At 37.2% G+C, this 26,806-nt stretch overlaps 1 protein-coding gene across 2 annotated transcripts in view; it reads left to right on the plus strand.

Moving 5' to 3' along the window:
• Window positions 1–21,665, plus strand: part of naa15a (N-alpha-acetyltransferase 15, NatA auxiliary subunit a) — a 98,486-nt gene extending 76,821 nt beyond the window's left edge. Inside the window, exons 11-20 of one of the 2 annotated variants that reach the window (XR_006309052.1) lie at window positions 441–610; window positions 991–1,143; window positions 1,611–1,739; window positions 3,966–4,179; window positions 4,303–4,496; window positions 5,307–5,415; window positions 7,391–7,489; window positions 8,342–8,485; window positions 15,274–15,393; window positions 20,265–20,350. Coding sequence is in view for 1 of the 2 variants with exons in the window: in XM_043674102.1 (XP_043530037.1) it covers window positions 441–610; window positions 991–1,143; window positions 1,611–1,739; window positions 3,966–4,179; window positions 4,303–4,496; window positions 5,307–5,415; window positions 7,391–7,489; window positions 8,342–8,485; window positions 15,127–15,224; window positions 20,265–20,465 (1,511 nt within the window). In the remaining variant the exon portion in view is untranslated. Of the gene's footprint in view, window positions 1–440; window positions 611–990; window positions 1,144–1,610; window positions 1,740–3,965; window positions 4,180–4,302; window positions 4,497–5,306; window positions 5,416–7,390; window positions 7,490–8,341; window positions 8,486–15,126; window positions 15,225–15,273; window positions 15,394–20,264 lie in introns of both variants that reach the window. The other variant, XM_043674102.1, reaches the window with a different exon arrangement.
• Window positions 21,666–26,806: the final 5,141 nt, after the last annotated feature.

The following is a 26,806-nucleotide window of genomic DNA, read 5'->3' on the forward strand; positions in this document are numbered from 1 at the left end:
AATGGCTGCATTAATCACTTACTGCAATTGAAGGAAATTCAGGAAACCAATGTGGAATAAGCAAAATGATCTGAATTGAAATTAGCATTTATTTATAGATGTTAAAACCAGTCAGTGAAGTCAGGTGTCAAGAACCTTGTGTCTCTTGTTTTGCATTCAACAACTAAGGCCCTTGTTCCTGGAATTCTTTCTTTAAACAAAACTATTGCTGCAAATTTCCTTCCTCCTTTGAAATGTTCCTTAACACTTATCTTTTTGTTCTTTTGTTCTCCTACCTTCATATCTTTTATAGCTTATGTAAACCTGTGAAGAACTTTAGGGCTTTGTATGGTATTCATATGTTATCTAAATGCAGGTTGTCTTGAATAATTTGGGTTGCATGCTTGCCGAGAAATTGTGTAAGATTCCATTTGAATTTAGTTTTCCTCCTCCATTTGTAGATGATGGAAACCTAGAACCACCTACCACTAGATTGTGGGTCCAGTACTTTTTAGCCCAACATTATGATAGAATTGGACAACCCCCTCTGGCCTTGGAATACATCAATGCTGCAATTGAAAGTACCCCAACTCTCATAGAATTGTTCCTTGTCAAGGCCAAAATCTACAAGGTAAAATTATAAAAGAAAGATTGTATTTCTGAAATTTGGAATGTTTCTACTCTTAAGGGTTACAGATTTCTAATGTTCCTAATTTCTTTCTGCTCAGTCAATACCAATCTGGCAATGTAGTTTTAAAAAGAAACGTTGCCTGTGATGCTGGAAGTTTAGATGAAGCAGTTAAAATATGAATGTAGAAATTGTAAATTGCTTTATTATAAAAATGTAATTTAAAAGTTTACTGGATCTGCAATTTATTTGAAATGTGAATGTTTTAAAGCAGATGATGACGTGTTTAATATTAGTAAACTAAACATTTGTGTTTGCAGTTAAATTTGTGCCATTAACCTTATTAGTTCCTTTTGTCTAATGAGTTGTTATTTCCCATGTAGCATGCCGGAAACATAAAGGAAGCTGCCAAATGGATGGATGAGGCTCAAGCCTTAGATACAGCTGACAGATTTATAAATTCCAAATGTGCTAAATATATGCTAAAGGCCAACCTTGTGAAAGAAGCTGAGGACATGTGTTCCAAGTTTACGAGAGTTGGTATCTTCCTTGCTATTTAATTATACAGTCCAAACAGCTGTATTGAATATAAACTGCACAATAATTTGTATACCAGTAGCATGATGTGAATTGATTTTATTTTTTAGTTCATTTGTGCATGATTTTATGCTGCTGTTGATATCGATGCTTAAAGGTATTAGGGTTTGCTGTCTAGAAAAAATAAATTTTAAAAGCAGATCCTGAAATAAACATTATGTATTTGTAAACAAAATATAGTACAGATTCTTTAAATGCATTTTTTTAGTTTAACTTTTTCTTGATTAGTTTAACTGAAGTAGTTAATAATTAACTCACTAAATAACTCAGCTAAGCTTATCATTCTAGTCATTTTTGCTAAATGTCCTTAACAGCAATAATAGGTGACTGAGATAAAGTATAATTTCTACGTTTTGTGTCGCTGCATTTCCAGGTTACATGCTGAGTTGTAACTTTGTTTAATTAGGAAGGAACGGCTGCAGTGGACAATCTGAACGAGATGCAGTGTATGTGGTTCCAGACAGAGTGTGCTCTGGCCTATCAGTCGATGAACAAATATGGAGAAGCTCTGAAAAAGTGTCATGAAATAGAGAGGGTAAGTTCAAGGAAACCCAAAATAATTACTTGGCCATTTCAGGAGTAGAGGATAAGGAGGGGGGTAAATCAAGTGTCAGATAATTTCAAATAGTGAAGAAAAAAAACAAATCCTGCTCTGATTCCAAATTCCAATTTCAAAAAGTGAACATTTGCTTGTTGGACTGTGGCTTTGTTTCAGGTTAGATGCCACGTGTATAGTATATTCTGAGCCAAGCTTTCACCTTCATCTTCTACTGTGAATGGGTCAGTGCAGCAAAAGGTTAACTATTAATATAGAATTGTGGTCAGTTACTTACTGAATGCATAGTCCCCAACAGTTAGCCAGCTGGAAAATAAAACTGTCAGTCTGTATACACACTGAACTATTTGTTCAGTTTAATTTCCAAATATAAGTAAACTAATATGTTGAAATATTTTTTAAAATGTGGGCTCTAAACAGATTCGACTGCCTAAATCAAAAATTCCTGCAGCTCTTGTAATTTAAATAAAATAGATCACTTATTGTATTCCTGTTCTGCAAGAAAGATACAATCCTCTAGATTACTAAATATAAAAACTAATGTCATGTAAAATATTCAGAAAAGCATTGATTCTGGGAATACATCATTTATAATTTGTTACTTCGTTCCAGTTAAGATTTAGACTAGTTCTCAACTCCCAAGTTTGTGGACTGAAATGTTGGAGGTAGTTTAGAAGAGATTTACTGGAGAAAGTAGTGGCCAAAAACTAATTCTGTGTAGCTTCTAGAAGTGTTGGTCACGCACAGAATAATTTACCTTTTTCACCTTTTTAAAAGTAGAAGTATGTATTCTAAAATCTCTAAATACAGATATATTTTTGTTAATCAATTTTTGTTAACCCGGACTCTGCAATTTCTATCCACAGTAAGACATGACCAGTTCCTGATTGAAATAGCTTTTAACCCAATTATACTAATACTAGCATTGTTAAATTCAAATACGCAGTCATTTATTCTCCTTCACTAAAAGCTTAGTTAGCACTTCAGACAACATTGTGCTTTCTATTTTAAACTTTAGTCTATTGACTGAAAATACTGTGGTGAAAGAAAGCTATCCCAACTCTTCCTAGTAGATGCTGAGTTGATTCTGATTCATTGTGGTATGTATTTCTTTCTTGCTGTTTCTGACTTGGTAGTTTCCTATATGATGATAGCTAACATTCTGGCAAGTGACCATCTTAGTTTCAGCAGTTATGGTTTCTCTGGCTTTAAACTGGAATTTAAAAAGTGCTAAATTTATATAATTGTAGATGTAAACTTAACCTGTGATCTTTGTGGTAAGTGCATTCAGACAAAGACTGTTTGCTTGGAAACATGTTGAAGCCAGGTGAACAGTTTATCAGGTCCATTGCCTAAAATTAATGGAATGCAAGTTTTCCAAGACACTCAGTTCTTCCTAATCAATTTGGAAATTATATATTAAATTTTACAACTGAATTCAGTATCTGCTTTGTAATGTCAAGTGAATGTCTGTAAATGGATTTTATTCTTGTTCAGCTTTTTGTTTTACATTATAAAACAAAACCTTAAAATGTGCCACAATTTTGTGGGTTGAAACTTTTCTTTCCTCAACTATATCTATATAAGCAAAGCTGGTTTCTTCTAGTTATTTGCTTTATTTTGAAACAATATTGTTGACTATGAAACAGTGGTTTAACTGTTACCTTCAGGTAATTCTAAATGGACTCTTCAGATAGGAAACCCATTGGATTCAGTGAAATTTGGCTTTTGCAGTCCCCCAATCTCTGTCCCCATTAAGATCGATTTCTATTGACTTTCTAGAGGAGAGAACTCCGATATTGTGTAAAATTAACATTGTGCTAAATCATGTCTGTATTTTTGCAGACGGCTGACTTTGTTCCCAGTAAGTCAATTTATAATTGGTATTGAACATTTCCGTTCTGATCAATGCCCAAATAGCACCAATGATACTGGCTATTCATAATCAATGGTACTAGTGTTAGGCATTTAACATCTTTATATTTTATTGTTATTTATTTAATCCTGTTTAGCCATTTTCTAGAAAACTAGTGTTCTTGAAAACTTAATTGTCCAATCCACAGTTCTTGTTTGCTAAAATGCTGGATAATGGCATTCTTTGGTATGTTGTGTAATGTAGCTTAAAAAATCCCGTGATCCCGATATATCCTTATGCACTTTCTATCTGTAAGATTTTATGCTGATTTGAAGTCTTTTTTTCAATAGCACTTTGCAGAAATTACAGATGACCAATTTGATTTCCACACTTATTGCATGAGGAAAATGACATTGAGATCTTATGTGGATTTACTTAAACTTGAAGATGTGCTCCGGTGTCATCCATTTTATTTTAAAGCTGCAAAGGTGGCTATTGAGATCTACCTGAAACTTCATGATCATCCTCTAACTGATGAGAACAAAGAATTGGAAGCTGATACAGGTATTCAGTGGCTTCTGGTTAAATAATCTTAGTTTGTTCTTCCTGTTCTGATAAAGATCGCAGTTGTTCTGAACAACACCTAGCTTATTTAGTCCACCCCCAAATGATTTTTTTTCTCTGCAGCAAATCTTTCAGATAAAGAGCTGAAGAAGTTACGAAATAAACAGCGTCGGGCACAGAAGAAGGCACAGTTGGAGGAAGAGAAGAGAAATGCTGAAAAAGAGAAACAACTAAAAAATCAAAGAAAGAAAAAGGAAGAGGATGAGGAAGAGATTGGTGCACAAAAAGAGGAGCTTGTACCTGAGAAATTAGCAAAGGTGTGTTGTCGATATTGGCTTTGCTTCATACTTATCTTTTTTACTTGAATTCCATATTGTCAGTGTAGACTGTCACATAAGAGTAACCTGTGCATTTGCCCAAACGAATGGCACTGGCTCTATAGATGTATTTTATGAAAATGTATAGGTTTTTGTTTTGGCAAATTTGAGTGAGGTCCAGGCTTCGAATCCTCCTTTACTTTGTCTTTTTCCCCATCACCCAAACTGGTCCATTCTGTAAAAATAATTTTGAGTAATCACATTAAAGATATCATCTGTAATCTCATAGTTAACTGAAGCAATTGATTGTTCCTTTTCTCTGTGCTGCATTGTTTGATGCCAATTAGGCAAGCACTATGTTTGTCAAATTGGCATCAGCATTTAGAGATGAGGAATTGGGTTAGAGTCTTTTGTCCTAAGTACTGTCTTGTGAACCTAGTGGAAATGAAGATGCTGGAGAGTCAAAGTGTAGCACTGGAAAAGCACAACAGGTCAAGCAGCATCCGAGGAGCAAGAGAGTTCTGTGTCGGGCACTCTCCCTTCATCAGGAATTTTCACCTTAGTGGAAATGCTGTAGTGTGGACATGAGGATTGATGGGTGTCCTCTTCCCTGGTTGAGAAGGTGATAAAACTAGAGAGTCTAAATTTTCCAGTTGCCAGGAAGAGCGCTGGAGCTTTTGTAGCGGCAGCACCAATGCAGTGTGTCTGGGCATTGTTGTAATGTTTCTACATCAGAGTGCAAAGCTATCAACTAACCACAAAGTCATTGAATTTCTCCCCATGCTAAGAAATTTGTTTTCTGTTAAATAGGTGGACAGTCCACTTGAAGAAGCCATTAAATTTCTGACACCCTTGAAAACCTTAGTAAAGAACAAAATTGAAACCCACCTTTTTGCTTTTGAAATCTATTATAGAAAAGGTAAGTAATAGAAAAGCGTACGCTGCTCAAGTACTTGTATGTAGACTAATATGGTGTGCTAAATAAGGTAATTGAGCTACAAGTGAAAATTAGTGTGGAAATATACTGTTGTGCAATAATGCTGGGTTTTCAAAATATTGAAATTAGGTATTTAATGTTCAAGAATGCAAAGTCTTTAGAATTATAATGAAAGACAAAAGAGAGTTTTCAAAATTTAATCTTTTCTGGGATGTAGTTACCACTAGCGATGCTATAGTTGCCCATGCCTAATTGACCTTGAACTGAATTGCTTGCTGCCTCATTTGAGAGCAGTAAAGGATCAACCCCATTAGTGAAACCAGGTTAAGGTGGCAAGATTTGCTTCTCTAAAAGACTTTAGTGAACAAGGTAGGATTTTGCAACAATCAATGGTGGTTTCATGTCCACCATTATTGAAAGTAGCTTTTCATTCCAAGTTTGTTAATAATGTTTAAATTTCACCAGCTACTATCATGGGTTTTGAAAGTAGATAAGCAACAGGCTGGAAGAACCCTGCAAACCAGGCAGCATCAGTAGGTGGAGAATTTGACCTTTTAGGTATAACCCTCCTTCAGGAAATGTTGAATTCTCCACCTCCTGAAGCTGTCTGGCTTGCTGTGTTTTTCCAGAGTCCTGCTTATCTACTTTGAATTCCAGCATCTACAGTCTCATTTTTTTTGTCCAAGTCATGCAGTTTGAAGCCAGTGGTGTGTTGCTACCTCGTCTCCTGAATGAGGAGCAGACTTTTAAAAAAAGCTCAGAGCCCCAGAGGAAAGGCATTTAATCAATTTTCTGAATGAAATAGTGCCTGCCCATCCCGTTCGGATAATCGAGGTTCCTCTATATTTGGTACTGTTGCGGAAACGTTTTTCAGTGCACAGAGCCTTCCCGGTGTCCAGTACCTTCAACCATTTCTTGATATCATGTGGAATGAATGTCATCGGCTAAAAGCTGATACCATTTCTATTGGGTACCTCGGGAAGGTTGTGATTGATCACACCATCAGCACTTAGGGCTGAAGATACCTGCAAATGCTTCAGACTTTTGTACTAAGTACAGATGCAGGAAAATTACTCTGGACCTTTGAGGGTCTGTTTAGACCACAACTAGTGTACTACACCCAGTCTTTTTCGCCTCGCTCTCCTCGCTTTCTCCTCTTTTTCTCTCTCCTCCCCACCGCCACCACCATCTTCAGGATGAATGTGGGGTTCCTTGAGAACATGCAAAGATGACATGTGAGAATGATTCCATAGATTTTATTTGCACATTTAGGTTGGAAATATTTTGGAGCCAAGGAAACTGGACATTTGATAGAGGTGTGTAAGATTATGAAAGGTTTAGGTAAAATAGACATGGCAATCTGTCCCCACTAACTGTTGGTACAGGGACTAACCAGCACAAATTTTGGGTTTTGGCTAAGAAATGTAGAGGAATATGATGAAGAATAGTTTTACAGAGCAAGTGTCCTGAGCTCTTGTCAGAAGAATAGTGGAAGTGGTGACAGTGAATTATTTCAAGACTAAATTGGATGGGTACTTGAGAGAAATAAATCACAGCATATGGGAATAGAATAGGAGTATGGGACTGATTTAGATTGCTATATGGAGAGCAGCATGGACTTGATAAGCTGGCCCCATTCTGTGCACTCAGTACTTGAGCAGTTGATTTACACTGACAGTTTACTGTAGTCCTGAGGCAGTATAACATTGGAGGTGTTTTCGTTGGCTGAGGATTTGAACTATAATCCTGACATCCATATGTCAGGATTATAGTTCAACAAAAGCCATGGCATTCCCAAGTGTCCTGATAAGTGAAACTTGGTTGATTGCTTACAGAATCACTGATACTGTACTTAAAAGAACAATCCATTAGCAGCAAATCCCAGTAAAGAACCTGAAGCACAACCTGTTTATTTGTTTTTCTTTCTAACAGTGTGCCATTTTATCTCTTTCTGTAGAGAAATTCCTTCTGATGCTGCAGTCAGTCAAAAGAGCTTTTGCCATTGATCCTGACAACCCTTGGCTCCATGAGTGTTTGTTCCGGTTCTTCAAAGCTGGTATGGTGAATCACGAGCCTACATTTTTTCATCACCAAACAAAATGTTAAGCATACTTATCAGTTAATGTCCTTTTAACTTGTTAGTTTATTTAAAAGTTTTTTTATTTAACATGTGAAGTCAACAAATTTCATTTGGTTAGAAATTCTGTAGATTATTAAATGAGTCTGCTGATTAACAAATGTTAAAAGTTTGGCACTAAAAAAGCTCTTTGGTATATGTTCTCAAAGCATAATATATGGAATTATGTTTTTCTACTTTACGTCAAGTAAATTGATATAATATTAAGATATTATAGTACATTCATATTTGAAAGACAGTGATGCAACATTATTTTATTTCTCGCATGAGGAGTTCCTCATTTAATTTCTGAAAGATAAGGAGAGTTCAAATTCTTCCTGGGAAATATTTCTTTCAATTATCACATCGAATCCTGTTGAAACATTTTTGAGAATGCGGTTTGCTATCTGTTAGCTGGACACTTTTGAAAAGGTGTAGAGGTTGTTCCCGTGCTGTTTTACAAAGAAAGGCCTTTATTTCCTTTGCCAAGATAACAGTTCAATAGAGGAAAAGGACATTTGTATTCTGATACTTTGAATTATATGTGGAGAATATTAGAACAATATCTTGCTGAACTTACAATAAAATTTTCAATTGAGATCATTAATCTTGAAGTCACGAGTTGTTTGGCATCCATCCATGACTTTTTTAATATTGCATTTTGCCACATTGATTAACAGATTAAAGTGTGATTTTTTTAAAAAAAAAAATTGTTTTCTCATTCACATTAGTATAATGTTGAGAAGTATGCTTACTCACGTGAACAAACAAATTTTTCTTTTATTGTTACAGTATCGGAGAGTAAAAATGTGCCTGATGCTGTTCAAACAGTGCTGATGCAGCAAATGAGCAGGTTGTTTGGAGACACAAATCCAAAGAGTTTTAATGAGGCTTTCCTAAGCAAGCACTTGAACTCAATTCCACACAGGTTAGCTGGTAAGTGAAGGTAGTTTTATTATTGGATTTGCATAGTGTTGTTAACAGGATGATTTGTCATTCCTGTGCTTAATAGGATTTCAGCTGGAGAGGGAAATACTTTTGAAATGATTTGTGTGCTCATGTTGCATAAAGTGAAAAGCAGATTCAAGCCATTGCAGTTGTAATATATGCAAAGCTCTATTCTTAACACTGCTGTGCTCTGCAGCCTTAAATTGTTTATAAATATGGTGACTCCTGCTGAGAAGCAAATCTACTGATATCAGCAGTTCTGCTGTGCATGTATCCAAGTGCTATTTCTTGTACAGGAATAGACCTGATCCAGTCCTTGGCAATGTATCCCTTGGCATCTTTGTAACTTGCACCCCATCTTATGTTCTTGTATGTATGCAAGCAAAGCCTCTGTCTCACCTCTTGCTTTCTTTTTCAGAGCTCATCAATACAAACTAATCTTAATGTTTCTAGTAGTTCCTCTGTTGAGATCAGCTAACTCACCAGAACACAAGTACAACCTGAGGTATTCTTGTTGCACTTTGTGCTGGTAATGGGCTTAGAGCTGTTAAACATTTCATTCCCACACATGAAGTCTGCATTCATTTTAGTCTGACATCACTTGTTCCTGCCTGTTTTTTTTTAAACTACAAAGCTGTTGTGCACCTATAAACTAATTTCTTGTCTGTTTGCAGCTTCTACTAAATGGGCAATGTAATCAAAATTAGTCTTTCACTGCAAAAAAAAAGAGATATGTAGTGGTTTTATTGCAGAAGTGGTTCATCTGAGCGTTTCTTTGAGGAAGCTCCACTAATCGAGTTTAAACCAGGTCGTCACTCCACATTTACTGCCAGCTATAAAAGGTAACAAACTGGAAATAATGAGACTGGATTTTTTTAAAAAAACAACACTTCCAGTTTGTCCAGTGAAAGTTTCCAGGATTCCCATAAAGCACGTCTAATCATAGAAATATTTAATCATCTTTTCATTGTTTTTTATGAAGGAAAATGATGATTGGATAGGACCTTGCTCAAAGTACTTGTGGAGAAATTGTACAAGGAATTTACAACTCGAGTTGTAGTTTTGCCTTGAATCTAAATAAAGTTGTGAAATTCTGTCCTTCCTATTCACATGGATTCTCTCATTTGACCTTATTTGCTTTCCTTCAAAATAAACAGGTAATTGGATATGTACTGTGCACTAATTCCAATATTAGCAATGTGTAATCTTAGTTTTTTTAATCCTTGTGGTTGTGAAAGGTTTCTAACTTGTACTTGCTACTTCATTATAATAGATTAGATACTCATCTAATAGAGAATTATGAACTGAGCTGCTGTCATCCTGTGATGCCCTGAAGTTCTTTCTGATAAATTTCTAAAATAGAAGCCAATGTTTCCTCAAAGTTGCGCAGCCTTGCAACAAACCAAAATCTAGGCTACGTACAAGTCTGCCCCTTCTGATTATCATGGAAAAAATTTAAAGGCAGCACACTAAAATATTACAAGGGGCATTACAAGGATGCTATTTCTTTATTATTAGATACATTTAAGGGTTAACTTGATGTATTTTAAACATTTACAAATCATGACAACAATGAGGTTGAAACTCAAGGGTGTCTCCAATTAATAGGTATTCAAGTAGTATTGTTAATTATTATTTAACAGTCACTTAAAAAGAAAGTAAGTTGAATGGTATGAGCACTCGTTAACAAATTGTATCAACCAGGAAAGTTTTCAAACAATGAATTAAGACTGTCAGTAAACTACTAATCCTTGGCTTCGTTGTCCTCAGTCAAGATGATGTGGACAGGTTGTATCCCAGTCCTGGCTGTTATATGGTAAACCAAAATTGTTTATGATTCATGCACAAAAGTTGAAGGCATCAAGAACTTGACCCTAAAAACATAGATTAAAAGATGTCTTGCCTTGTCATTTTGGGTAATGAAAATATAATGATGTTACTGTCAAATAGTGGTTTAAACTTTGATAAAAGTGTGTACATTTATTTACAAATGCAGTTGTTTAGTATTTTTTATTATACTGGTAAACTTAAGATCTGGACTCGTGATCTGAAGATGAACTTAAACCCAGTGTGGCAGTTGGGGGAGTATATATTTAGACAAAAAGTAAACTAAATTAAAAACCTATTATCAGCCATTTGTAATTGTGAAACAACTGGATTGTTGTAAAAACCCAACTGATTCACTAATATCAAGTAGTGAAAGATTTTTTCCCATTCTTACTCTGTGATTCTCAACTAGACCAGCCTCTCTGACTCCAGGTCAACCACAGTAGTTTTGGTTCTTAACTACCCTTCACAATTGTGTGAAGAGCTAATCAAATTTCTACAAAAAGATTGGAGCACCAATCAGCATCGACCAAGACACACCAAGCCCTATGAACCCTCCACAGTTGTCTTCATTAGTATGTGGGGACTTGTGCCAAAATTGGGAGAGCAGCCTTCCTGACCAGCCAAGTAACAGATTAACGTGGTTACACTCACTGAATCATGCCAAAGTAGCCAATGTTCGACCTTCCTCCATTATCATATTTGGCTACATGCTATCCCATCAATAAGACACATCTGCCATAAGAGGTGGCACACAAATATAACATCAGAAGCGAGTGACTCTAAACATCCATATCATAGATTTTAGAATTAGGTTTAGTCAGGTTTTAACATTGGTTGTAGCCTGACCTGCTTCACTTTTGCATTGAACATCACTTAGAGTCATAGAGATGTACAGAATGGAAACAGACCCTTCGGTCCAACCCGTCCATGCCGACCAGATATCCCAACCCAATCTAGTCCTACCTGCCAGCACCCAGCCCATATCCCTCCAAACCCTTCCTATTCAGATACTCATCCAAATGCCTCTTAAATGTTGCAATTGTACCAGCCTCCACCACTTCCACTGGCAGCTCATTCCATACACGTACCACCCTCTGTGTGAAAAAGTTGCTCCTTAGGTCTCTTTTATATCTTTCCCCTCTCACCCTAAACTTATGCCCTCTAGTAATGGACTCCCCAACCCCAGGGAAAAGACTTTGTCTATTTATCCTATCCATGTCCCTCATGATTTTGTAAACCTCGATAAGGTCACCCCTCAGCCTCCGATGCCCCAGCCTGTTCAGCCTCTCCCTGTAGCTCAGATCCTCCAACCCTGGCAACATCCCTGTAAATCTTTTCTGAACCCTTTCAAGTTTCACAATATCTTTCCGATAGGAAGGAGACCAGAATTGCACGCAATATTCTAACCAATGTCCTGTACAGCCATAGCATGACCTCCCAACTCCTGTACTCCATACTCTGACCAATAAAGGAAAGCATACCCAAACGCCGCCTTCACTATCTTATCTACCTGCGACTCCACTTTCAAGGAGCTATAAAATAGAAAATTTCATCTGAATAGTAGTCTTACACATTTATCATTAAGAATGACACTGCAGCACCTTTGCTAGCTGATTGCCAAGTACTCAAGGACTTAGCTGCCAGGATAGATAGGAATAGATGGGCTGGGAGCAATCACAAGGGAAACAACCTACTTGAACTCATGCCCACTAATTCACCTAACAAAGATGACTGTTCTGCACTGGTAGGAATGAGCACAACAGTCCTTATAAAGTTGACATCCTGTTGTCACACTTCTGTCACATTATATGACACATCCACTGCTAAATATTGGTTCAGAACAGATATAGCAGCTCAAAAACGGGTATCTATGGACCACCAGCAGAATTGCAATCAACATCTACTTAAATCCTCAGACCTGGCCCATTGTACACTTTGGCATTGTCGTCAAGCCAGAGTATAAATGGATTCAGTGAGAAGTTTAGGAGAGCACACCAGCCACAGCATTAGTTATTTCTATGCAGGAGAAACTACACAATAGTTCGCATACTAGAAACACCATGTGATTGAGTTACACCAGCCACTCTAGTCCTGCCATTTTGAGTGGTAAATAGTATCGGACAACAAAATAGCAAACCAAAGAAGAAGGATCCACGGCCATCTCATTCTTAAATGTGGAAAAGCCCAGTACATGAATTATAGAGATGCAGGAAATATGAGCAAGAGTATGCCATCCACCCCATCAAGCCTGCTCTACCATTCAGTATGACATGTCTGATCTTCTGTCTCAGTAGCACATCTTTCCTCTCCCTGTACTCCTTAATGACTTTAGAATTCACAAATCCATCAATTTTTTTTCTTAAATATATTCAGTGACTTAGCTTCATCCTCCTCTTCTGTCCATTCTCCCGCACCCCGCGGCCAAACCACCCAAAGTGGATAATTTCACCGTTATCACATTGAATGAGTAAGCAAATACAGTATAACTTGTCTAAGTTGCTTTGAAACATCTGTACTTCCTCCTCACCACTAATAATTTCTTCATAGTTTTGTATTGTCAAGGTTGGGCACATTACTTTAATTCCCTCATCCAAGTCATTGGTTATATGTTGTGAATAGCTAGGGCCCATGCTCTCTGGGGCATCGCACTAGCTACCACCTTATAAGGATAATCCCAGCAATTACAGACCAGCCCTGTTAACTTTGGTGGGGAAGCTTCTAGAAACAAAAATTCAGGATAAGATTAGTATCGAATGGAAAATAGTGGGTTGACTCAAGAGTCAGCATGGATTTTTAAAGGGGCAATGTTTCACTAATTTGCTTGAGTTTTTTTTTTGAAGAACAGGGTCACTGAGGGTAACAATGTTCATGTGGTATACACGAATTTCACAATTGCACATGATACAGTGCCAGACATCAGAATTGAGGAAACTTATAAATGGAACAGTAACAATTTGAATACGCAGTGTAATGGTCAATATCTTTCAGACTGGGGAAAGTTTGTAATGGAGTTCCTGAGGGGTTGGTATGAGGGATTTTGCTTGTTTTGATATATATTGATCTGGATCTTGGTGTGCAGGAGGCAATTTCAAAGTTTGCAGATGATACAAACCTTGGAAGAGTTATGCACTGAGGTGAACAATGTGGAACTCCAAAAGGACATTGGAAAATCAGAGAAATGGGCCAATAAGGCTCAATGCAGAGAAGTGTGAGGTGATGCACTTTGGTAGAAAGAACATTGAAAGATGATATAAGGAGTAAATTCTAAAGAGGATGCAGGACCTGTGTGGTAGATGTGCGCAGATCACTGGAGGGAGCAGGGGAGGTGGGAAGATCTGTTAAAGTGTGTAGTGTCTTGGGCTTAATAAAGGGGCATAGAGAACAAGAACAAGGAAGTGAAGTTGAACTTGTACAAGGCACTTGTTAGACCTCACCTGGAATATTGTATGGGTACACATTTAGTGTAGACTTTTATTCCCACTTTCCATGACTCGTGAGGTTTACTGTGGATTTCAGTAACCCAAGGGCAGTTCGAACAATGGGATATATCCAGTGTTCTTATTTAAGCAAAGTACACTACAAAAAACAAACTGCAAAAATCTTACATGTACAGTGCTTATACTCTCATTTGAACCATTTTATGTGGATATATTCAGAGATCAGACTCTCTCATCAGTTGACCTTGCCCCAGATATGTACACTTTTGAGAGCAAGCTGATTTTTGTACACTTACCATACAAAGAAGTTGTGTATTTTACACGTGAACTATCCGATCTCATTCATACCAATGTATTACCCTGAATTATCTGAAAATCCATAAGAGAACATGTGTACTGAGACAGGATGTGTTCCTGTTGTCAAATATGGGAAACAGTAATGATGATATCACTGGATTGGTAATCCAGAATGCCACCATGTCAGGTGGTGAAATTTAAATTTAATAAATTTTTTTTTAAAAGTCTGGAATTCAATACTAACTTAAAGGCAACCATGTAGCCATTGCTAAATGTTCTTTACAAACCCATCTGGTTCATACAAAGTTTACAAGAGTGATTTTTGATAAGTTGGCAATTGATGTATTATGTGGAGAAGTGTGCAGTTTATTTTGGAAGGGACATCAGAAGTGCAGAGCATTACTTAAATAGAGCATAACTGCAGGAAGCTGCAACACAAAGGGAGTTGTGGGTACTTGTGCACAAAGCACAGAAAAAGTGCAGCAGGTAATCGGGAAGGCTAATGGAATGTTGGCCTTTTATTTAGGGAGATTGGAGAATAAGAGGAGGGACGTCATACTGCAACTGTACCAGGTGCTGGTGAGGCCACATCTGGAGTACCGTGAGCAGTTTTGGTAACCGTATTTAAGAATATACATCATTTCATTTGAGGCGGTTCAGAGAACATTCACTAGAATTATCTCATAATATGGGGGGGGTGGGGAGATTGATTTATGCGCAAGACGAAACATGTTGGGACTGTACTCACTGGAATTTAGAAGAATAAGAGGTGATGTCATTGACACATGTAGGATTCTTTAAAGGCTTGCCAGGCTAAATGCTTGTTTTCAAACTATAGGGATTCTATTTGAAACCTAGTGATCAAGTAATCCCCTAAAATAGTGCACAATAGCTTAGAGGTGGCTTGATTTCTTTTAAGGAAAACTTAAGTTGAATGTGCCTTAGTTATAGCTTTTGAAACCTTGCCAGAGAAAGTCAAGATTTTGGGACTTTGTCCCTCCTTCCAAATTGCTTTGGTTATTCTTTTGTAGGAAGGTCTAAAACTTCTAATACTTTTTTTTACAGCTGCCAAAATGATGTACTACAATGATCCTTCCAGTCAAAAAAGGGCGGTGGAGTTAGCTACAGGACTTGATGAGTTTCTAGACAAGAGAAGCATCCAGGTGAGCTTTATTGTTTGAGAAACAAATTCCCATTTTTCTCTCCTTGCAGGCCCCTCATACATGCTTCAGTCAGTGAAAAGAAATGGCCTGCTTTTAATCTGCAGTGACCGATGATTAAGGCTGTCCCACCCCTGGTTGCAGGATGCTTCATAAGTGAGAGGTTAGCAAGGTGAGAAAAAGGGGCTGGGATAGAACACTGCTTTAGAGCTACCATATTCTGCTTCGTTTGGGATCATTGGTATATCTGGTACTATATTTGAAATATTCAAACTTATTTGGCATATGTGATTGTCAGTTTGAAACGCATTGCGATAGATCTTTCTGCAAAAGATCCACTATATTATGAAAATCCACTTCTAGTGAGTTACTCTGTTTCTTCTGTATCAATAAACAAGAAAATTCTACTTTGGTTGACCCAATGGGCTAAAATTGAAACTATAACTGCAAACAAGTAACGTCAAAACATATCCTTCATGATCTCCTTCATTGTGCTAAAATATTAAATAATCCTTTGATCCCACAACTCTCCTGTGAATAGTACTAAGCAGTGTTCAACAGTGTGTTAAGTGAAATTTAATTTTTGTGATCATTATTTGTAATTATTTGTGAAATGTCCTTGTGTAAACTATCCATAAATATATAATCTGTATATATTTTTGTAATTGTATCTGTTTTTGAGAAGAATGTCATCACATTGGTCTTTTTATTTTTGTGAAGGGTAATAGTAATGCCTGTGAGGCAAAGGGAGAACAGTATACAGTAAAAAAAAAATAGGGAGTTTACAGATAAGACTTGTATATTGTAATTCTCGTAGATTTATTCTTTCAGACACATTCAAGTACACAGAAGTAAACTGTAAGTTAACAGAACTATTTCAGGATCATTGCTGTTACCTTTGCTTGCCTAGCTAATGATAAGACATACAGGGTAAAGGGTTAGGGTAGGTAAAAACAGTAACTGGCATAAAAACTAAAATGAAGATCTCATGGATGCATTTAGGTACTTGGCTTTAAATGGAATAATGGAACTTTTAAACTTTTTAAAATTTTAAACTTCAGAAAGCAGGTGGCTTATGTCAAATTCAGACAGCTGTGATGTGGTGAAGGTCGACAATAAGCAATTCTTGAGTCTACTCGGTTTCATGCAAGTCAAAGTCCATTGTATGTATTATACTTCCTAAGTGATAGGCGCAGGGATTAGGCAGTTCAGCCACTCGACCTGCTCCACCATTCAATATGATCATGGCTGATCTCATCTTGTTCTCAACTCGATTTTACTTACCCGCTCCCCATAATCTTTCAACCCATTACTAATTAAAAGTACCCTCATCTCTTCCTCAAATTTACTCAAATGTCTCTGCATCCATTCTACTCTGGGGTAGTGAATTCCACAGATTCACAACCCTTTGAGGTAAGTAATTTCTCTGCTTTAAATCTATTAACCCTTACCCTAAAACTATAACCTTTCTGTCCAGCTTGTTCCACAAGAAGAAACATAATTTCTATGTCTACGTCGTCAATCCCTTTAACATCTATGTATCTCAATTAGATCTCCTTTCATTCTTCTAAACTCTATAGAGTATGAACATAAACTGCTCAATCTTTCCTCATAAGTCAAACCCCTCATCCATTGAATCTGCTCTGAATTGCCTTCAGTGCAACTGCATCCCTTCTCAAGTATAGAGACCAAAACTATACACAGTACTTCAGGTGTAAACTTACTAATGCCTTGTGCAGTTGCAACAATATTTCCCTGCTCTTTAACTCTTCCTTTATGAATGAATGCTAAAACTCAATTTGCTTTCCAATTTACTTGCTGTACCTGCATACTACCTGTCTGTGATTCATGTTCAAGAACTCTGCACTGAAGCATTATAAAGTATGTCTTTGTTTAGATAATAACACACCTTCCTACTCTTCAGATCAAAGTGAAAACATACTTATTCATGTTAAACGCCATCTGCCAGAGTTTGTCCCATTTACCCAACCTCCATATCAATTTGTAAATTTCTTATTTTTGTTTTGCAACTTATTTCCCACCTATTTTAGAGGTATCTGCAAATTTGGGTATAGTAGCTTTTATCCTTGCATCCAAGTTATTAATATAGATTGTAAGTACTTGGGGCCCTAGGAACTGAACCTTATGATACCTCACTAATATTATTGTGTAGCAGATTACCGTTACTGCTTACAAGTATGACTATAATTTAGTCAGGAAATGCATGGTTCAGTGATAGTTAAGATTTCACTAGTTAGTATTCAGCTGAGTATTGTTCAGTTCTGGAGTATCTTAGTTAAGCTATGAGTCTTATCAATCAAGAAGGTTCTAAGATTTGATCACTCATCAGTGTCATAGAGATGTACAGCACTGAAACAGACCCTTCAGTCCAACTTGTCCACACCGACCAGATATTCTAAATTAATGTACAAAGTTAAAAATCACAACACCAGGTTATAGTCCAACCGGTTTAATTGGAAGCACTAGCTTTCGGAGCGCCGCTCCTTCATTAGGTGGTTGTGGACAATACAATTGTGAGACACAGAATTTATAGCAAAATAAATTTTGCTATAAAATTGCTACACAAAATTTTTGCTATAAATCCTGTGTCTTACACTTGTGTCCTTCACAAGCACATAATGAAGGAGTGGCGCTTCGAAAGCTAGTTCTTCCAATTTAACCTGTTAGACTATAACGTGGTGTTGTGATTTTTAACTTTGTACATCCCAGTCTAACACCGGCATCTCCAAATCATAAATTAATGTAGTCACATTTACCAGCTTTTGGACCATATCCCTCCAAACCCTTCCTGTTCATATACCCATCCAGGTCCCTTTTAAATGTTGTAATTGTACCAGCCGGCACCACCACCTCTAGCAACTCATTTCACACATGCACCATCTTCTGTGTGAAAAAGCTGCCCCTTCGGCCCCTTTTAAATCTTTCCCCTCTCACCTTAAGCCTATGCTGTGTAGTTTTCGACTCACCTATCCTGGGGAAGAGACCGTGGCCATTCACCTTATCCATGCTCCTCAAAATCTTATAAACTATTAATGATGCTGTGGTTAAAAAGGCAGAAAATTAAAGTCTGTATACTAAATTATGTGTAAGCTCTGTTAAAGCATCAGGAATAGAGTTGCATGCTGCTATTAATGTTTACATGGAACACCGTTATGAGTGCAGTGATAGGAGTCTGGCTTTCAAAGCATGGATTAGCAGGAGTGCTTTAGGAAAAGCTGTATACAAGAAAAAAAAGGAGAAAAATGTTTTTTTATTAGTTATTTTGTGATTAGATTAGATTACTTACAGTGTGGAAACAGGCCCTTCGGCCCAACAAGTCCACACCGACCCTCCAAAGAGCAACCCATCCAGACCCATTCCCCTACATTTACCCCTTCACCTAACACTATGGGCAATTTAGCATGGCCAATTCACCTAACATGCACATTTTTGGACTGTGGGAGGAAACCAGAACACCCAGAGGAAACCCACGCAGACACGGGGAGAATGTGCAAACTCTACACAAGACAGTTGCCTGAGGGGGGGAATTGAACCTGCACTGAACTCTGGCATTGTGAGGCAGCAGTGCTAACCACTGTGCTACCATGCCACACCCACGCAGACACGGGGAGAATGTGCAAACTCTACACAGACAGTTGCCTGAGGGGGGGAATTGAACCCGCACTGAACTCTGGCATTGTGAGGCAGCAGTGCTAACCACTGTGCTACCATGCCACCCATATATGAATAGGAAGGGATTAGTGGGATAAGGATTTCTAAACTATTTCACCAACATTTGATTGCTACTTTACAATTGTGCAGGAGGACTTGAGATAAATGAATATTACTTAGGCCAAAATGAATGCGCTCAGTCAAGTCTCTCAGTTAATTAGTTTTCTGGACTGTTAAATCTCTTTCAGTCCACAAGTCTACTTGGCTGAGAGAGATTTACCCAGCTCCCCCTATCTGTTTTCACAAGCACATGTTGTGACAGTGACTGTTGTGAAAATTCTGTTGCATAATCTAACGCAAAGCCCAAAGATGCAGGATATGTGCTGATAAGAGAGGTGGAGCCTATTAATTTTAGCAGAAAATTATTTCTAATAGGTTTAGCAGTAAAGAGCAGCCTAAACACTGGCAATTCAATGCTCATTTTTACCACTGAATTCAGCTGTAATACAGAGCTGTAAACACTCATGTCAGGTGTTATCAGATATCCTTTTTTTGAGAGTTACTTTAGTGACTTATGGTTTCTTTTGCAAATGGTCAAATGATTCCCATTTTCTTAGTGAAGCTGAAGTTTGACCTTGGGGGAGCAGGGGGAAATAGCCCTTAGTAATTTCATAATTCCCTGTAATCTATCAACCGTAAAGTAAAATGCCAGCTTTTCAGTGAAAAGTACAATCAACAATTTTGACAGTTAGATCTAGCTTTAGTAATTGTAGCTGAAATCTTCTTAAGAGTTTTTAATTTTCTCTGTGGGATTCACAAAAACATTTCTTAGCTATATGGACTGTTTTCCCTACTTCTAAATGGCTTCCCCTGGTTAGATGCATGGCCTGTGTTTCATGTTATCTAAATTTGGTTTATCTGTTATTAAGGACCTGCTGAAGCCTAAACTTTCATGTAGACCAAGGGAAAAACCATAGATTGCCCAATGAGAAGCTCCTTTGTGAACCAGTCATTTGCCAGGTATTTCATGGGTTTATAATGAACATGTAGTAAAGATTATTTCACTTTCCAGGCTGACCGCAGTTATGACTTCCACATGGTAGAGATGTCTAAGTCTGCCTTATGTACAATATGCTACAAAATGTACTTTTCTCATAAGGGGATATTTCCATTTAAAACCACATTTAGTAGCTCCATGTTTAAAATGGTTTTAGGAGCTAATTCTGTGGTCTTGATTAAATGTACATTTTATGAAGATACTTAATTATTTCTTGATACTGTAGAACCACAGGTCTATCAACACTTGGTCTAATGTGCAAACAGGGTAGTTATAATTCTTAGTTTGACAAAACTGATTTTTTTTTAATTCAGATATGTGTGAAGGTGTTGGACGCTGTACGGGATGGTAGTCTGGGAGTCTGTAAAGAAACAGCTGAAACCTACAGAGCACAGTGTCACAAGATTTTTCCCTATGCTCTTGCATTCATGCCTCCTGGATACGAAGATGATGCAAAGATCACAGTAAATGGAGATAGTGCTACCGAACCTGAAGAACTGGCCAATGAGATCTGAATGAAGATGGTGCCTGAAGTGAACACATTTTTGTTGCACACCTCTGATGTCAGTTCCCCCACTCTTATCCACAGGATCTGTAAATATATGTCAGGGTTTCATAAATGCTTACAGAGCATAGACTTTCAGAATTGAAGGTCTTTTTTTTTATCCTGCTGACTTCAAAAATATTATCTGAAATTTTGGAGGCAACTTCTGTACCATGTGTTTGTGAACCCCCTGTGAGTGAGAGGTTGACATCAATTGAATGCACTCAACACCCTTCTTGCAATTGGCTTTCCGGGTTTTTAATGTAATTTCTAAAGAATATTGAGAGCTATTTAAAAAGTTGGGTGTGACACAAAAATGTTGTTTAATCATTACTGTCTTGAGATTGTGATGGTCAGCAGTATGCTGCCCTAGCACTGGATCCTCTAAGCACAAACTTTGTCAGGGTGGCAGTGTCTGACAGAAAATGAATGGAAACTACATGCAGACCACAGGAAAAACCTTATGTATATTGTGATGTACAGATTAATGTACCCAGTTTAAAAAAAAGTGTTAAAGAGGGATAGAGGTATTTGGAACTGAAGATGGGAGAAAGAAGGGAGAGGAAAAAAATTAGGGCATGTACTGACCATCATTTCTAAATTCTTTGGAATTTTCTAATAAACACATAAGTTAAGTACATCTGGAAATCACCAGCTGCATTACTGAACAGTTCTGAGTCTGTGTTTCCATATTGCTGCTTATTGACGACCTAAAGTAGTACATTTAGGTCGTCAGCGAACAGTTATTACTTTATTTTTAAATCCTGAAAGTTTGCGTGACGTAGGAAGTGTTTTGATAGATTAACTTGGTTCATGTTCTAATTTCAAAGATTGAACTTAGACTCAGGACTGGTTTGTTAATGCAGATGCAGGTTCTCATCAGTAACTACCTGACACAGATTATGTAGAAAATTATACATTGATCATTTGAATACTGGTTTTTCCCTCCATGCAATGTCAATTATAGTACTTGAAGCCCAACATTTCTAAAGATACTTATTGCTCTGCAGTTTTACTCATGCCCCAAACTTTGTATGTTTTTAAAAGGGGCCCAGAATTTTTGGGAAAAAAAAGGATTTGCTTCTTTATTTCTGCAGTTACACTTAATTCCCATCGTTCTGAAATGCAAAAGGTACCAAATATACAATGCAATAAACAGTTTTTTTGAAAATTGTTCCAACTGGGGTATTTATTAACATGGTTTTTATTTGAGATTTCAGTTTCCAGGAGGTTTATTTAAAAATTATGTGCCCCAGCATTTTGATTCTAAAGCACTGTCTGTTACTTATGAAGAAAGTGTGATTTGATCCATTTATTTGATTTTAATTGTATACAACTTGTTTGTATTTCGTCTGTCCTAATCCCAACTGGTATCTAAACGTACATTTCAGAGAAGTTGAATCCAAGGTTGTGAATTCTTATGTTACTGACTTAACATTTTGGCTACACAAACCAAGTAAAATGACTGCACAATGTTCCATTTTAATGTTGCAGCGCGTTTGTGTGTTTTTTCCTGACCACTTTTGAAACCGTTCAAGTTGGAGGCTGAAAGTACTATCTACATCTATCCAAATAATACAGCTGTGGGTCTGTTGACAGAGTTTCCTAGGTTGGTATGAATGATGGACTGCCTCACTGGTTCACAAGCTAGGATTATTAGTGGGTCCACATCAATACGATTGCTTTGACCCTGAACTTGTTAGGATTTGATTTTGATCACAGGTTTTTTGTGTTCATGTCTTAAACCATTTCAGCACTGAGCCTTGTGTAGGGTTTTATTTTTCATTGTCTGAGATCCATCCAGCACACAGGATACTGGTACAGCAAATGAAATGTAAAATTTTACATTTGTTTATGTGGTTAGTTCCATTTTAACCACAATGGTTGTATTCAGCATCTAATAAACTGGTAGTGTTTGTGTCATGTTTGTCATAAGTCTCAATGTTAGAGTCCACACTCTGTGCATTTAACTGCATTCACTGTGTTGCAAGTGGGAATCCTTTATGTTAGAAGGCTTTGTTTTCTTTTGAAAATGTGGGTGTGCCTATTTCCACACATAGAGAATGGATCAAATAACAAGCATGTAGAAGTATTATAAGTGATTTTGTTTCGTCACTGCAGCTGTAATTGATAGGGTAAAAGCAGAAATGATAGGTTCCTCTCATTATCCACTCACTGTAGGTTCAGATTAGCCCGCTGAACTGGCATATGTCTTACCAGGAAGACCCAAAGCCATGTTAATCTTAGGTAAGGAAATAAATCGAGCTCTGGCCTGGTAGAAAACATTTAATTTTTGCTTTTACAAGGCAATTCTTCCTGTCTCTAGTTATTCAAGAAACTATACTGTCTAAATTCTTTGTATTTTAGTGTTTCTGTCAAACGTTTAAAAAGAAGCTATATTGTATGCTGTAAGATCAGAGTACAATGCATTTTTTTAGCGCTCACCAGCTTGGTGAGTCTCATTCCAGCTGCTAAGAGTACAATATCCAGGACACTCTTCATTTAGCAATTTCAAGCTGCCAAGAATAAAATATGGTGAAATTGGAGAGGTGTCTGATGACTGCAGTAGACACAATGTTTCTTAAATGCTTTTTGACAGTTTTACAAGAAAACTAGTTCCAGGGTTTTTCAGTCCCTCCTAAACCCACAAAGTTTGCCCTAGGATTTGCAACAGCGTTTGATTAATGGGAGAGGGGAAACATCTGTCTAGAAATTATATTAAAAAGTACTTGGTATAAATTTTGATTATGCAGAAATGTTATGGCTGCCTTTGAAGATACAGTAAGCTATATTTTAGATTATTTTAACTAAACTATATTAGTGAAGATAATAATAAAGCTGAATTTATAAAGATACATAAGTACAAGCTGAATATTTGATATTGGCTTTCTGTAATTGGAATCTCATCTTTAGATTAACTGTTATTCCACTGATGAATTATATGAACCAGAACATTTCTCTGTCCAGTTTGAAGTTTTACCTCAAGATTTAATTATATAGGAAATAATAATTACCAGAAATGTTAACTTAATGCATTATTCACTAAAAATGTACAGAACAAAATATCTTGCCTGTGCAAAATCAAAAATACTGTGGAGTATCCTCATTGCAGGCAGCATTTGTGCTGAGAAAGTTACCATTTCAGCCTTTCCAGATCTGAAAATGTTAGTGCAAAAAGTTTTAAGTGGAGAGTGAGGGGGTGGGGGGGGGGGGGGTGAGAAGAGGAGGAGGATGATACCTTCTCTCTCTTCCCTTCATCACAAACGTTATCATTTCGGTTTAGTTTCCTTTACAATTGGAATATAGCAGTTTGAGCAAGTGGAATTGGAAAAGCCAAAAGAGAGCCTGTGATTGGATGGAAGGCAGGAGAGATTAACCGAGAAAAAGTAGTGGTAATGTGATAAATAATGGGTGGGTCTAGAGGACCAATCAATGAGAACAGCAGAATCATTATCTTTTAACTCTTTGCCTGCTTAAACCTTCCAATTATATTTAGTAATGTATTTGAGATTTAACAAAAGATCATAATCTCAGAATAAGGGATTGCGTGTTAAAAGCAGATGTGGAGGAATTTCTCCTGAGGGTAGTGAAACTGCAATGTTCTTTACTGTAGTGGGCTGCTGAGATAGACATTATTTATCAAGGAAACCAGGGTTATGGGGAGAAAGGAGAGAAGTTGAGGATAAGCAGATTATCAACTATTATCCTCTCCACAAAAGCCACTTTTTAAAGTTTTTTTTTCTATATATGCAAAGTCTATGATGTGATAGTGTAATAAATTTTAAATAACTTGACATTTATTCATAGATTATAGTAATACCATCCCCCTGTGAATAAAGCAAAATACTACAGGCCCTGCAAATCTGATACAAACTATTGGGGAAACTCAACAGGTCTGGCAGCATCTATGAAGAGAGAAACAATTAACATTTCAAGTCCAGTTTGACTTGGAACTGAAAAGTGTTGGAATTATTTTTCATAATTTGTTATTGACAGAGGTGGAGGAGAATGAAGAGGTAGATTTTGTAGAGACCCTGTGCAAAAAAAAGTTAATGGTGAAAGAGATGTAAAGTAGCTTCATTAGGTTCTCTCTATGATGAGAAAAGTAAGGGGCAGAAACAAGGCTGTGGGGGTATGAACTACTTAAAAATTATATAGTGATCAGATATAAGTGGGCAGTTTCTGAAGTTATGGATTCCAGATTTAGGCTGGAAAGTAGTGTTTAAATGGAAAATTGGGTGTTTGTCTTTGTGTTGTGCTTCATTGGAACATTGCATCAAACTAAGGGCAGAAATGCTAGCATGAGAGCAAGGTCATTTTTTTGAAATGACAAACAACTGGGAGGGTAGTGTCATTCCTACAGTGGAGGTGCTGGTACCGTTGACCCCTCTTCACTGTCCAACACCCCAACCCATAACCACCTTGTGTTTTAATCTGGTCTACTTTGCACTGCTGAGACCAACCCTGTTTAGTCTCAGCCATGTCAGGGTCTGACAGGGTTGACCTCTCTGAAAAATAACTTAGGTCCATATGTATGACCCTGACTTCCTAGTTCTTATTTCAATAAACCAACTTGTATTAATCCTAACATTTCTGTCTTGGGCTTGCTGCAATTTCCAGTAAGCTTGCACACAAAGCCTTGTTTATATCTTGTTTATTTTGCTCTTAATAGAGAGTACCAAATCTCTCCCTTTCACATCTTAATTAGCATCCATTTTGTTGGAGTGCCATCCTACTTTTCCAGCTCTCAAAACCTATACAATAAAAATGCCAACAGCTTTCAGTTCTGAAGAAGGATCAAACTAGAATCAAAACATTATTGGCTGCCAGACCTGCAAAGTTTCTCCAGTATTGTGTTTGTCCCCACTCTTATTTTGTTGGTAGATTATCTTTTTCCTTGAGAATCAGACAAGGACATTGAACCAAATACCATCCACATTAACTTATGCACAGTAGTGAAAGAGTAATCTTTGTAAAATGCAAATGTTAGTCTGATGTTGGCACAGGATTTGAATGGAACAAGTTTCTTTTAACACTTTTAAGTGATATTAACTGGTTACATTTTTAGACTGAATATTTTTCTTGAAAAGTAGACATTTAACTAATTTTCAAGAGTTGTATCTTCAGTACAAAGTGTTTGACTTTGCCATCTTGTGCAAAGAGATTCAGTAAATGTTTTAGCATGGTTAAACTGTAGTACTCGTTCACGAGACCTGGACAAAGCCATGATCTATGCCTTGAATCATGAGTTTACATTCAAAAGGTTATCTGTTTTCTCTTTTTATATGCTGTTGGTTCTGTGCATTTTCTATTTTTATTCTTAAATGTACAGGAGTTTGTTAGCACTCAATATCCTGATCCTGCTAGTCATGTTTGAAACAACTTCCTTTCCATTGCTTCAGTATTTCTATTGGCTGTCTAATTAGTTTTCTAACAGGGATCAGTTTAGCTCAGTTGGCTGGACAGTTGGTTTGCGAAGTAGTATGGTGCCAACAGCATGGATTCAATTCCTATCACTGGCCGAGGCCACTATTAAGGACTCTCCTTTTCAACCTCTCCTTGCCTGAGGTATAGTGGCCCTCCGGCTAAATAACCACTAGTTGCCTCTCTCTAATGAGAGCAGCCCTATGGTCTGGTCAGTCCTATGGTGACATAATGAGTTTCCCAGCAACTTTCTACCAATACAAAATACAGAATAGACTGGTCATGTCAAAGTCAATAAAAACCAAAAGAACCGCAGATACTGTAAATCAAACAAAAAACAGATCACTGGAAAAACTCAGTAGATCTGGCAGTATCTGATAACATTTCAGGTTAAGTGACCCTTCCTCAGAGTTTTCCCAGTGATTTCTCTCTGTTTGTGTTACAGCAATTCAGTTTGCAATAAATTTCGGCAGTCACTGCACCAAGAGTCAGTGTTTCAACAAATATTAAACCCTCCTGTTGATTTCTCTTTAGAACAGCGAATATTTGAAAACAAAAGCAAAATGTTACAGATATTGGAAATCTGTTTAAATAGCAGAATAAAATGTAAGTGCTGTTTTTTTAAAAAAAGTGCTTTTTATATTCTGTTCATTGCTCTGCTCTGGATTCAAAACCTGGCCACTGAGATGTTGACCCATAATGTTTCTTCTTTTGGGTAGAATGAGCCTACATTCTCTGGAGTTTGGAAGGATAGGAGGTAACCTCACTGAAATGATATGAAATTTTTGAAAGGGCTTGGCAAGATGGATGCTGACCAGCAGTCTCCCCTGGAGAATAGAGAACTAGATTTCACATTCTCAGGTTTTTACAACAGAGATCAGGAATATC

The sequence above is a fragment of the Chiloscyllium plagiosum genome, chromosome 32, assembly GCF_004010195.1.
Source record: "Chiloscyllium plagiosum isolate BGI_BamShark_2017 chromosome 32, ASM401019v2, whole genome shotgun sequence".
Classification (NCBI taxonomy): domain Eukaryota; kingdom Metazoa; phylum Chordata; class Chondrichthyes; order Orectolobiformes; family Hemiscylliidae; genus Chiloscyllium; species Chiloscyllium plagiosum.